This window comes from Saccostrea cucullata, unplaced genomic scaffold (genome assembly GCF_032062105.1).
Source record: "Saccostrea cucullata isolate Sc308-1 unplaced genomic scaffold, CSIRO_AGI_Scuc_v1 ctg841, whole genome shotgun sequence".
Lineage (NCBI taxonomy): Eukaryota > Metazoa > Mollusca > Bivalvia > Ostreida > Ostreidae > Saccostrea > Saccostrea cuccullata.
The window spans coordinates 286,420-300,529 of NW_026929628.1; the positions used below are offsets into that span (position 1 = coordinate 286,420).

General features: G+C 32.6%; 1 protein-coding gene across 2 annotated transcripts in view; it reads right to left on the bottom strand.

Moving 5' to 3' along the window:
* Nucleotides 1-9,059: 9,059 nt before the first annotated feature.
* The window catches only part of LOC134281526 (uncharacterized), a 37,623-nt gene continuing 32,572 nt past the window's right edge, over nt 9,060-14,110 (bottom strand). The window contains exon 7 of one of the 2 annotated variants that reach the window (XM_062763982.1): nt 9,060-10,268. In XM_062763982.1, the coding sequence (XP_062619966.1) occupies nt 9,643-10,268 (626 nt within the window). In that variant the 3' untranslated portion in view covers nt 9,060-9,642. The remainder of the gene's footprint in view (nt 10,269-14,110) is intronic. The other variant, XM_062763981.1, reaches the window with a different exon arrangement.

The window sequence follows — 14,110 nt, forward strand, 5'->3', positions numbered from 1 at the left end:
GTGACGGGAGTCGGTGAGCCTGGAGAAAGAGTTGCCATGGATATTTTTGGACTTGTGCCAATATCAAACAGAGGACATAAGTACATTTTGGTGATTCAAGATTACTTCACCAAATGGGCAGAAGCCGTCCCATTGCAGGATACGGAGGCACAGACTGTAGCTCGAGCATTCATTGACAATTTTGTCACCAAATTTGGGGTACCCAGAACGCTACATACCGACCAAGGACGTCAATTCGAAATTCGAGTCGAGATTATTCCAGCAACTGTGTGAAATACTTGAAATCAATAAGACACGAACGACCCCTTACCATCCCCAATCTGATGGTATGGTCGAGCGCTTGAATCGCACACTTGAGAATATGATTGCTGCGTACGTCGACTCAAACCAGAAAAATTGGGATGATCACCTGCAATTAGTTTGTATGGCATATAGGGCTGCACAACATGAAAGTTCAGGATTCACCCCAAATTATTTAACGTTTGGACGAGAAATTGTACTTCCCGTAGAACTACTGGCTGGACTGCCAGCTCAGAAGAAATCGACAGACCAATATATTAGTCATCTTGAAGATTCATTGGCATCGGCACATGATATAGCTCGGAAGAATTTGGGTGAAAGTTTGAAACAACAAAAACTTAGATATGATTCTAAGCTTTCCTGGAAGAAGTTTGACATTGGCAGCAAAGTATGGTTGTATACTCCAAGGCGGATTAAAGGCATTTTACCAAAGTTCCAAATGTGGTGGACAGGGCCCTACACAGTTTTAAAGAAACTCAGCGATGTTACATATCAGAAAGTTAAGGGCAAAGAGTATCTGGTTGTTCATGTTGACAGGTTAAAGCCTTACATTAGCAGTGAGGAAAGTCTTGAGAGTCAAGAAGCTACAAATCAAAATTACATAAACGAAAATGCTACTGAGACAACACACGTTCCAGACGTTATTATTGACCCTATCAGTGCTCCATACATTGAGTACAACGCTGAGACCGTCGACGTTAACGACGCTGCAGATTCGGAAGATCAAAAGATACACAGCGAAACGACCACCCGATCTAAAAGGCGATGCCGAAAGCCCAGACACTTTGAAGATTTTCAACTGTACCACGTGAGGGAATCTGACAAGACATCAAAGGGAGGACAGTCTACTCCTTCTCATTCGCAGTCTTGCAGTCGGATGGCGAGGACGAATAATACCGTAAGGAAAGTAATCGCCATGCATAAGTGTCCACTTTGTATCGAGATGTTCCAGAGTCCTGAAGAAGTTTTAGAACATATTGGCCAAAAGCACGACAAAAGAATCAAATGTGACCACTGTGAGTATACGTCAGAAAGAACAGCCGATATGAAGAGACATTACGAGCGCCGACATTCAGCACACACAGACCAGGAGAAACCGAGGCAAAAGCCTGAGAATGATTGTAAGATCCGGCGCCGCACTCAGCCGATGCCTGTAATCACCCCAAAGAGAGACAAACCAGCGACACACAGCCATTTGCAGACATCCGTAAGTTGTGAAGCGAGGACAGGATTGCCTTTAAAGGATGCCGCCGTGCAGTGCGACCGAGAGACACCTACCGTGTGCGATGCATCTACCCAGTGTATAGTGTAACCATGAAGAAGAGGCGAATTTCGAAGACGGAATGGACCGAATTCGGGTTATAATGTGAACATTTTATTAACTTTTAAAATTGTGACACTATTTTCATTTATTTTTGCGATTCAGGACGAATCTCAAGGATACGTGGGTTATGTTATGGACTTTATATATAGAGACTTTAATAAATAATGCTTTTTGTGATCTTATAAATAATATGTTTAATAACTTTTGATGTTTATTTCATGTCTTGATTATCGTTCTTTGTTGTAATGTGTAGATGCCGCTTTAATTTAATCACGTGATCATTATACTTGTATATAAACCATGATTTTTATTAATTTGTTATTCTGTTGGCTCGAGGGTTCTGAATAAGAACCATAGTTCCTGGATAAGGAAATAGATGCCAAGTGAAAGTTCTGAATAAGGCAACAATTCCTGAATAAGGAAATATTATAGCTTTGATCCTGAATAAGGATACCTATTGATTTATGCTGTGCCTTGCTGTGCCATATGTTTCAATTGATGACTGATAGACTTCCAATAAATTCTATGAAACTGCAACATCTTTTCATTCAAAGAAGTAAGATATCAAAAGAACCCCCTAACAATACACACAGTGTGAAACATCGGTTTCGAAGAATTAAATATGGAATTATAAAAAGAATCTCCCATGATTTGTACTTGGATGTGACATTTACTCAAATCGTTGTGTTTGTATTTTTGTAAAAATCACACAACTCGTTGGATTAAAATCATATCTATATATGGGAGATCCTACATACAGCTCAACACACTTTTTAAACTCATATGGTATTTCGCACAAACTAACGTCACATTGTTATAATGCGAAATTGAGTGACAATGCAACAAAACATATTTACAATTAAATTATAACTAATTGATTTGATTGGGTTTTAAATCAACCCCTTAGAACATAATTTCCACAAAATAATTCATAGGATTCTGATAAAAAATTATGCTTTTAGATGATAAATTATGACAGCTCCGAAATGGTTTTTCATGGTTTCTCGTCAAATGCAGTCGTCTTTGTATCCGTTCTTTTTCAAACATTCCTTTGACTTGCCAAGACACAAACACAAGACAGCTCATGTAATTTCTATATTTTCTGTCCATTAATTTGACTCTAAAGCGCAAGATTATAACAGTATTTATCAGCTGTTCGACTGCTTTCTATTTTATAAAGCTGGCATTCTTTCAGGGTTACTTCCTGAAATTTTTCTTCATGATTTAAACGTCCAACCCCAAAGATCCAAATTTTCAAACCTTAAATGTAAAACAATTTTCTTTTCAATAGTAACAATTTGCAATTAAAAAAATCTTTATAATCCTATCTTTTGGCATGTTTTCTTCACACAACATGGTCATTTTTTGGCGATCCATTTCCAAAAACCAAGTAGAGTACGGATGATGTTCAAAGTACTTAGAAAAAATACTTATCTAAAAAAAGTTGGTTGGGAAATTTCTTCTAAATAGTATCAAAGAAAGCTTGATTGATTTAATTTGTAAATACCTATTGCAGAAATAATAGATATAACATCATACCATTTATTAATAAAATGACCTAAAACATCGATGTTGAAAAATTAGGATATTGATTCTTTAGAATGTATGTATGCCTTTGATATTAGATATTTATTACAAATAAAAGGTAAAAATCTGCTGAAGTTAAGTTATTTATGTTAATTTTTATTGCAAAAATAATGTGACCTTAATAAGTACGGAAACCATGTCAGTTTAAAAAGTGCATTGAGCTGTATATATTTCGTAAAGTTTTTCAAATCAATATTTCTACGGTTGTGTAAAATAAAGGGAGAGGGTGATGGTGAGAAATAGTTAAGTCAACATTCATCAAATGTCACTTAATAAAGTAATCCATGTACGATATCATGCATTTAAATTTGTACTATATAGCCGAATAAAACTATGTTACTTTACATATCTTGTTTTTACTTAGTACCTCGGAGGGATTCATTGTGAATGTTGTAATAAAAATTTGAGGCGGAGTACTTTTATTGGGGAATTTTTAACAGTCATCCTCTGTAATGACTTGAAATTTTATATAGGAGCTTTTGGAAGCTTAAACTCAGCATTTCTCCAAACTCTCTATGATAAATACTTTTGATATTCTAATCTAAAATATGGCAAGAATTGGTTGCTATGCCATGCCAAAATTTCTTAAAGTTTGAAAAATGGCAATTTTATAACAAGTGTAGAGCCCCATAGTTAACATTTGCAGAAAAGCACACAATTGGGAATATTTTTTTTAAGCTGAATGCCTGGTGTCTTAAATGCATGATAAACATGTTTGTAAGATTAATACAACATACGTTACTAGGTATTCAAAAGTTTAAAAAAAAGATTTTTGAATTTTATGAAGCAATACACGTAAAATAAAAAGCAACTATAGAATGAAATGAGACCAAATAATACAGAAAAGGGCCCTGAAAAATATACCATGAACAAATTATGATATTTCACTTTGGTTGACATTGATTTTTGAGGTTTTATATCATATAGGGCCTTGAAGTTCATATTTACGCTCAGTATGTTTAAATCTGATATCTTAAAAAAAAAACAAATACACATTTAACTGTATAATATTTACGTCAAGACACGACAAAGTCTGGATTTTAGGTAACCTTTCGAAAAGACATAATTTAAAAAATTTCCTGGTTTGGTGGGATTTTTTATTCTCATTTCATCATGGCAATCTCAACTTTGACGATGGTGTAGTTTTCTTATAAACTTCTCCCAAAAATAAAAGTTTTATGGGAGAATGGGGATTCTTCATCCCACCTGAAATCCCACTAAAATCCCACAGGTGGAAAACATTGTGAGGGATTTTTCCTCCCATGGGATTGAAGTAGGATTAAAAATCCCATATTAGCTATTCATAGGATTTAAAGTGTAATTGGGAATTTTTATCCCATAGGATATATAATACCTTACTATAATGATATGTGTACTTAAGAGAATACTTCATTAGATCACAGTTAGATCACAGTTTATACAACATCAACTTAGTCATTCTTTAGCCTTCTTCGCTAGTCAAGATTTCTGATACGCTACTCTCCTAGCGAAGATGTTCTTTAGCTGAAATTGGAGCATCGTCATCGTCATTGGCATTGTTGTAAATTTCTGACATTTCATTTTAACTGATTTGATAATATTCTTTTTCTATTAAAATATTTATTTTAGAATTTAGTTTTTTAGAAATATTTATGCCTATTGAAATCAATTCGTTCTGTGTATTTATTTGTTTCTAACTTGAAGTTAAAGATTTAAAGTTTTAAATGAAACCGATTGTTTTTATCATGTTGTGATGAAATACTCCGAGAATGGCCTTGAAGTTACGTCATATTTTACATCATTAAAAGGGAATAACCAGAAATTTATGATTATGCAATTTTAAGAGTTATCGTTCTTTTAAATTCGATTTCAACGGATCAAGTCAGACTTTGGTAGATTGGAAATTTTACATAAGATTTACATAAACTTTTAATGAAATTTCACTTCAATGTTTGTATAATTCATTTTAGAGCTGCTTTTTGTCATCTCTCACGAGAGATGACACATTAAGTTTGATTTCCGGATGTGAGGTCCCAGTGTAAGCAGCCATTAAAAATCGGTAAGCCTCGGATGATTACGCTCGTGCGGGGCAAGAACTATCCGAGGAGCACCGAGTGGTCACTTTGATGATGATGCAATTTTCTAAATATAGAGCGGTAAACAATGAGCGATCCAAACATTGAAAAAGAAAAAGGGCTGCACAGGAATCACAGAGGGCCTGCTGGTTGTTTGCATGGTGTTCAAAATATATGTAATTATTTAATCATCTACATGTTTACATGTAGGCTACTGCGTAAATGATCTATGGTCTGCGCCAGATGGAATATTCTAACTAGGTCAGCGCGTTGAATCACAAATGATCTGCTGAGGCGTGGATCCAAGAATTAACAGAAAAACACATTTACATTTAGAACTATAAACTGTTATGAATTGATGTCGAAAACTTTCTTATGGTTGTCATTCTATAATTTATTGCCATTTTTCCACAAAAATATATATGTATGGGGATAATTAAGAATAGACAAGAATATATTTGAAATTTTAACTACGAGCATTGGAAGAAAACTCACAAAGAATATGATCGAATATTTCTTGAATGTTTACAGTTTTCTTTTTAATCATATACCCCGGTATAATAAAAGAACTTGCATTTATTTTTATACAATTTTCAATTGTATTAATAGCAAAAAAGTAATCAAATCACCTTTTCTTTTTGATTAAAATGAGGCCAAAATTAAAATATATTCCTAAAACAGTCGTAAATTCAGGGTTGGCAAATTGGGATTTTTTCCAGATAATTCGTGAATGCTTAATTTTAGCTGACACCTTTTAAATTTTACTATCGTATTGCGCTAAGTGGAATTTGGTCAGCTGTTGTTACTATCTTGAGTGTGTTTTTAAATAAATTAACAAATACAAATGCATCTAAAATTCTTTAAGTTATAAGAATATTATGTGATTTTAAAAAAAAATTCTCAGAAAATATGAATTGCTCATTGATTCTATCTGAATAGTATGAAGGTATGAAATGAATGGCCAATTCATTCTTTCCTTTATGTTTAACGTATTTTAAATTGACATCCAAATTTTCTTTTAAAAATGTAATTATTCCAAAGTTAGATACTTGCCTATATGAAGATTATAATCCTTTCACATACTAAAGAATGAGAATACGTTTCAATCAAACGTGTCCCAAAATTAGTAGTTTTAGGATTTTTCATATATAAGAGTTTTCTCAATACGATTTATATATAGTTCAGTGTGAAATGCTTAAGCGTGAATCGTGATATTATTTAGAAAATTTCAGAAAAATATATTTTTTTCAATCTGAGTCCCAGCCCGGCCCTTTAACCTTTCACTGTTGTAAATGCATGTTCACTGCAAGTCATTTCCCTTATCCATACTTTTTCGTTTAGCATAGTCATGTCTTCCCCAAATAAATGGTTTTTCAGAAAAAATCAAAAACTTTAAACCTTTCCTTCCTATCTACAACTTACGATTTTGGAGTTTGAAAGCTACCCCTTTTCCTGTTCAATATCTAATTACCATTCCCCTAAAAATAATACTAATAATATTCTGTCTTTAATAGAAAAATGTTACATTCCACTGTTTATTCTTTAACACAGATGGAGCCAAAGAGATGACATTTAAGGCTTTCTGGAAAGCCAAACTTGTTACTAGTATGTTCATTTCTCCGTACATCGGACACAAATTAATCATGCATCGTACAATTTCCGATGCAAAGGTAATCACTTTTATTTTCATATACTGAAACCAACTGATAGCTGTTTTTGCGGAAAAAGAAAATGAGAACACTAAATTTTCAGTCAAAATATATGTTAGTGATATATGACATCTAGAATCTGACTCAATTTATTTCTCCAAACCAGACTATGTTGATCCATGAGAAAAAGGCGCGAATTACAACATTACAAGCATTTTAAAGCATTTCTAAGGCAAAGTGAGGCATCCTAAATCGTTCCACATTTGTGCAACGATATTGTCAAGTGAATTTAATTTGAGGGTTATTTCTTAGATAAAATATAAAAGTATATCCATATCAGGATTTTCAAACATTGTGATAGAGGAATGATATTTTTCCGGTCGAATTACCGTCGGTCCGATGCATGGTGAATAATGTCCGATCCATGGTGAATTTTGAGTTATTTAGAAAAAAATCGATTTTTGGTGATATTGTCTCAATAAAAGGCATATAATTGTGTCCCAAATTTATATTTTAATCACATACGACGTGTTAAGGTCCATTTTGATAATTTTACGCCGGTAGCGATATCGCTAGAACTTGTTGAAGTACAAGGGTGTCCAATGCATGGTGAATTCACCCTACAAAATTTGGTGTTCTCCAAATATACAGCTTTTTTATTTTGATCAACTTGCTTCACGGAGCATGCTACATTTTACACAAAGACTCTTTATTAAAATTAAAAATTGCACAATTGTAGAGATTTATGTAATTTACCTGTCGCTAAAGTATTCATGAAATGTCACTAGGAGAAATTTTGAATAAAATTTTGAATAAAATTGAAGGGTATATGACTGTTTTATAGCCATTTATAAATGACCAACACGTAAAAACACAACCAAAATCGGAACGTCATCAAGCGTCATGGAGCACTGCACTACGTGAAAAATATGTGTGTAGACAGGAAAATGTCTAAAAAGAGATTAAAATGTTCAAGATGCTGCCGGAAATTTCCTACACATACAAAGGACAAAGTTTTCAAATGGTTGTAGCTTGTGGTTGGAAGGATTAACATTTTTAATGATTAACTACATCGATACTTCAATACCGCTTATGGCATGGACGTTCTGCCTAGATGGTTTTGTATAGTTTCCATTCCTTATCGATTAACTGCATTGACTTTTTTAAAGATCTCAATAATATCCGAATCAGTACAAAAGACATTCAAGAAAAGTAACATGTCTTGATAAAGACATTCAATTTTAAAGTAAAAAAAAAGAAAAGAAAAATATGAAGAAATGAAAGATTTATAGAACTGGACAAAGCTTAACGGGTTGAAATCCCGTTGTCATGTCGCCTTATGTCAAGTGATTGCTCCATAAATCCCATGACCTCATAGCAAAAATTGTTGTAAATATTCCAAATTTAAGTAAATGGACCTGATATTTTACATATTAATAAACAATATGTAGGAATTTATTCAGACATAGGTCATAATTCACAATACACAATAGATTTTCCGTAATTCAATGTGTCCGTGAACACTTTTCTAACAATCGCTCGTAAGCTAAATGTTTGAAATAAATTGACCATAATCACTAATATCCTTTAATCCATCACAAAATAAAAAAAAGTAATATCCACTACCCTTGGATCCACCACTTTTAAGTTAAGATCATTATTACACATGACAAATAAGCAAAGTGGATAAAATAAATTCGACACAATCATTATTGTTATACCTTTAAAAATTTGTTCCTATACACATCTGTACGAAAAAAGTTACATTTCTAATGTTTTGCTGGACGGGCATAAAAATTAGATGTTGGACCGCTGAGATGCTGGACCGGTCAATGAGATGTTGGACCGCTTGCATCACAGAATGATAGAACTTATGTCATTTCATTCGTTGGTGTTCAACAGTGATGGACCTGATGTTACATCACATAGAAGACAGTACAAAATACATGTACATGTATTTATATAAAAAAAAATAAAAAAAAAAATAAAATGAAGGGTAAATCAAAACATTTATTGACTGGGTTCTCGGGGAAAATGCAAAAATGTTAGCGATTCTCATTAAGAAAATTATAACATATAATATGCAATTAATTTTTAGCGATATTCAATTTTAGCGATCTCAACCTATCGCTAATAATACAAAATTTAAATCCTCGAAAATTATGCTTATACAGTATTCTCATTACATTTAAATATGTCCATACAACATATTTGCTTTGAAATTCAATAATCTGAGAAGCAAGGGCATTAATTTGTAAAAAAAAAAAAAATTACGCTTACAATGTTAATATCATTTTGTAAAGAAGGTAACAATTAGAAAATTAAAAAACCGAGAAAAAAATGCAAAAAATTCCAATAAAAAATACAAATTAAAAGAATCGCAAACGCAAGTACAAGTAACTTTTCAAAATAAACAAAACAAAACAAAACAAAAACACACGTATGAGATACTCATATGATTGGACTTCCCTAAAAAGTCTCTTAAATCCGTCCATTCTCAACTGGGATATCAGCCATACTAAGACAAAAAAGGATTAGAAGACAGAAGGAAAACAATAAGTTCTTCCTAAAGATCTCAACTTTATATAGACCTTTGATCTCAATTAAATACTTCATTTTCTGTGTCAAAATCTAATTGAATAGTTTGATTCTTCTTTCATAGGTTACGAGTACTGATCATTTGAAGAGTATGCCAGTTCTTGTATTTGCATTTTGTCCCTCTTTAATGTTATACGACTTGCTCACTATCATTAGCATTTTCTGTAATATCATTTGAAAGAGACAATATATTGGAAATGAGACTTGAGACTTGCTGTTTATATTTCCTTCCGTTAGGTGTATTATCAAAAGCGATTGGTTCAAGGAGGAATTCTGAGATAAAGTCATTCATTGCCTGAGGAGTTGAATTTAGATAAGTTTTGAAGTTCACTCCAGCTTTTTCCAATTCATCTCTTTTTGTGAATAAAACGATGCCACGTCTTTTTAAATCGTCTTTAAAAAAGTCTAAAATTCGTTTTAAAGTTTTAATTTCCTCAGGGCGAATGTTTGCTGCAGCTATAACAATAACGATTGCTGTCGGACCCGGTTTCGCCAGCTTTAACATATTATTGAACTGTGGCTCCTTTTCGTCGTCCTTGTCGGTGTCAAAAAGTCCCGGAGTGTCTATTACATACACGTTACGACCATCTATTTTCGTATGTTCTTTTAAACATCGCTTGGTGACTGAGCTGCCGGAGATAGTTGTAACAAACCTGTCTTCACCTAATATTGTGTTTCCAGTTGAACTTTTTCCACTGCCAGTCCTCCCAACAAGTAAAACCCTGATGTCATCTAATAATGTACTTTGATCGTCATCTGATAAAGGAAAAATCCATTACATATATATTAAGGTACTTCCACCCTCACAATTTTATAGGTTCAAAGTACAAAAACTGCATTTATTTTCATTTACTATACTTTAAATTTTCCAATTATTGCAAAAAATGTATAGATCACCATATTATTTAAGATACGAAGCATAAATAAACAGAAGTGTATGTCAACATAAAAAAATTGACATTTTTTGTAAACAGTAACATGAAAAATATGTAAAAATTGGTTAAAATCCATAATTCTGATGCTGAATGTTCCTGAAAACCTCCTACTTAAGAGATACTTTTGAATTGTGAATATCAGGGAAACTATTTTACAAAAAGCAAATGCCTGAATGAAAAGACCTTAGAAGGAATTATTGCCTTGTCAACATTTTCTAAAGATTGAATAATTGATAAAATATAGAAAGTATGCATTTTTTTTTAAATTCTTTAACTTAACAGTATTTATCATTACACCTATTGTAAAGCATTCTTCCAAGAGATATTGTTCTATAAGGTATGAATTTAAACTAATTACAGTTTTTGCAAAAACCTATGACATCATAGGAGGGTGGAATTACTTTAAATGAAATTTTATACACTATCATATATGATAGTGTATTAGATTTTATTAAATGAAATTTTATACACTATCCTATATGATAGTGTATTAAATTTCATTTAATATGATATATATTTTGCTAAGACAACTGATATTACAACTAGTTCAAATTAAAGACGATAAAATATGGCTGTTTTTTATGGTCATTGTATTGACCGAAAAACAGCAATAATTGTTTTATAATATGATTCACTGATAAAATGTTAAAGCTCATTACTTGTTTGCATTTAATTAAGCCCTGACCAAATACAAGAAAGAAACATAATTAAAACGTAAAGAAACTTAACTAGTAGTATCAATTTGAAATGTTTTTTATCTATTTTAGTTGCCATGAAAAAGATATAATGTCAGTCTTATTTATAGGATAGATTTTGAAAGGAAGAAGTATAATCAGGGAAAACTGACGGCCGAAAAAAAGTAAAAATTGTTGTTCAGTAAAAGTGTTGGAAGGGGTCCCTGCATCCCCTCTAAGCACCCTTACCGGAAAATATATATTCGTTTATGTTCTGTTCTCATGAAAAAAGTTATAGTCGTTAAAATAGCTTTCCAAACCAATTTGTATCAGTTTGGAATTTCCCAATCTATTTTTAGGTCAATGTAGAGAAAATAAATCATTGTTTTCACCTGGAACGTCACGTGCAGGTAAATATAACGTAGTATTTCTTCCACATAGTTGAATCTCAGCCAATCAAAAAGATATGAATTTTTTTAATCATAATAAACAGATTTATTCACAATAATGTGTGGACTTTGCATCGATCCACTAATCAAAAATAATCGATTCAAAGGATTTTTTAACATCCATAAACGGTATTTTCCTATCATGTGTGTTGAGATGTTTTGAAAAAAAATTCATTTACCTATCGACCGAATTCTTTTACCCTGAGTCGGGAGATGGCAAGCATTATTTTTTTTTAGTGTTTAATGATCATTTTGATTTATTTTGTTTATCAAATGTTACATTATCTATTTTGTTTCAAAGAAAAAACAAAAAAAAAAAAACCACGAAAATGTGAAAAATTGTGGTAAAAGCAAGTCAAGTCCCAAGGATGAACAGAATTTTATCATAGCTGCACATGAACTAAAGTGTACAATGTACATGTATATCAAGTTCTAAAGTCCAAAATATTATATTTATTTGCACTTGCTTGATATATCTTTAGTAATAGACAATATTTATGTTTGGTTTTCATATGACAAAACTAAAAAAAAATCGTCACATGATATGAATACCCGGCCGAATGATGCATACACTGTTATTGCATAGGCTTGCATAAAAATTATCTTAAAGGGTTTCTTCTAAACTTTTAATTAATCAAAATTTTTAAAACTGAATTCATGGTCTCAGAAAAGTTCAAGGACAAAGTTTTACACAGTTAATACGCCTTTTAAATTAAATATCCACATTTTAAGTTTGATAAAATGTCTTGGATTGTTTATTAAAAACTGAGCTAAACACTAACAAGAGGCCCAAAGGCCATATAGCTCACCTTAGCACATCGGCCAGGAAAACACACAAATCAGATCAGAATTGAAAAGTTTACTGAGGGGTTGGGGTGGGGGGGGGGGGCTTGAATTCTAATACTACTTGAGAATGCCTCCATATCAATTCCGCATATAAATTCTTGAGAAAGTCATGGAGAAAAAGATTTTTATAGATTTTTTAAAAAATATTTTGTTTGTATATTATACTTTGTAATGATTAAAGTTTGACTCCCCATCATTTCCCTCCCTACCCTAAAGGGTACTCATGATTGGAACAAATTTAAATCTTCAATATATGGGGATGCTTACATGTCATTATGCCTTTAGGATGTATTCTTATGATCATTTTATCCCAAGTGGGTCTTCGTACTTATAGATATGTCGATCGTAAAATTCAAACTAATAACAATTCACAAACAAGTTTTTAAAGTTTTTATGATTAATATATTTAACTATATTTAAATAAAAAAAATATTTCTATGTTGTGTTAATGACCAACACGTATGCAAAATTACGATATTTACGACACAGGCCTAAGATAGTCGACAAGTGAAATCGACATGATCAAGAAGACGGGATCGCTGTTTCAAAGTGACAGAAATGCCGAATGGCACTCCATTAAAAGAGCCAACCGACAGAAATTTTAAAACATTTTAAACATTGACAATATCACAATTAGGCCTACAGGTACATTCTCGAAAGCGGTCCCCAAACATGCCAGCCAAGAGTGCCGAAGTGTGTTGACAGCGTTCCAGTAGCCAGTGGAAAAGCGAAAATGTAGGTTTACAATGCTTTCAATCTTATTGAAAATAGCAATGTTTATGCATTATAGATACAAAGGTTTCAAAATATATAGTATACTATACAGTTATGGAATAAGTACGAGGTAAATAGCAAATTTATGGTTCCCCGAGGGAGGAAACTATTTCACGAGGCGGCGAAGCCACCGAGGGAAATAGTTTCCTACCGAGGGGGACCATAAATTTGCTATTTACCTCGTACCCATTCCACAACTGTTTTATTATACCGAAACAATCATAGGCGAATTTTTTTTAAAAAACCCAGATATTCCGACATTTAAAAACACTATAGAGGCTACTCCTACAAGTAAGAGCCTCGGTTAACGTCCCTACGCTCCTTATATACCTCGGACTCTTACATCCGAAGGCCATTTTCTAACGAGCTCGTTCCGCCTGAGATTTTGGGCGGAACGTATTATGCGTGATATAAACTGTTAACAAGTATTTTTCAGGTACCTACGTGTTTGCATGGGGTATGAAAGTCACAAGAAATAATAAAATCCATTTTATTCAGTGTGCATTATTGTTAATTAATAAAAATTGTCATTATTCCAATTTGTCACCAGAAGTACTTTCGATTTGACTTCACATTAATTTTGCGGATTGCTTGTCAGAAAACGAAATTTTCGTTGTATTACACTAGTTTCGTTTCGTCAGATTTTCTGAATTCCATTTCCGAATTTTAAACAGACGACTTGTTTCAATTTCTGCTTCGATTTAAAAAATAATGGATTTATTGCTAATACGAGAGGTTAACAGTGTTTTATGCGTAAGTTTCATCGTAAATGTTGAGTATTTTATTATTTCGTACCATTCGTTAATATACAAAGCCTTATTTCTTAATAAAATAATTTATTTCCACTTGGGGTTTCAGCGGCGAGAATTTTTACAATGGATGCTAGAGGTTACGCGGCGCCAAGTCAAAAGTATCTCGCC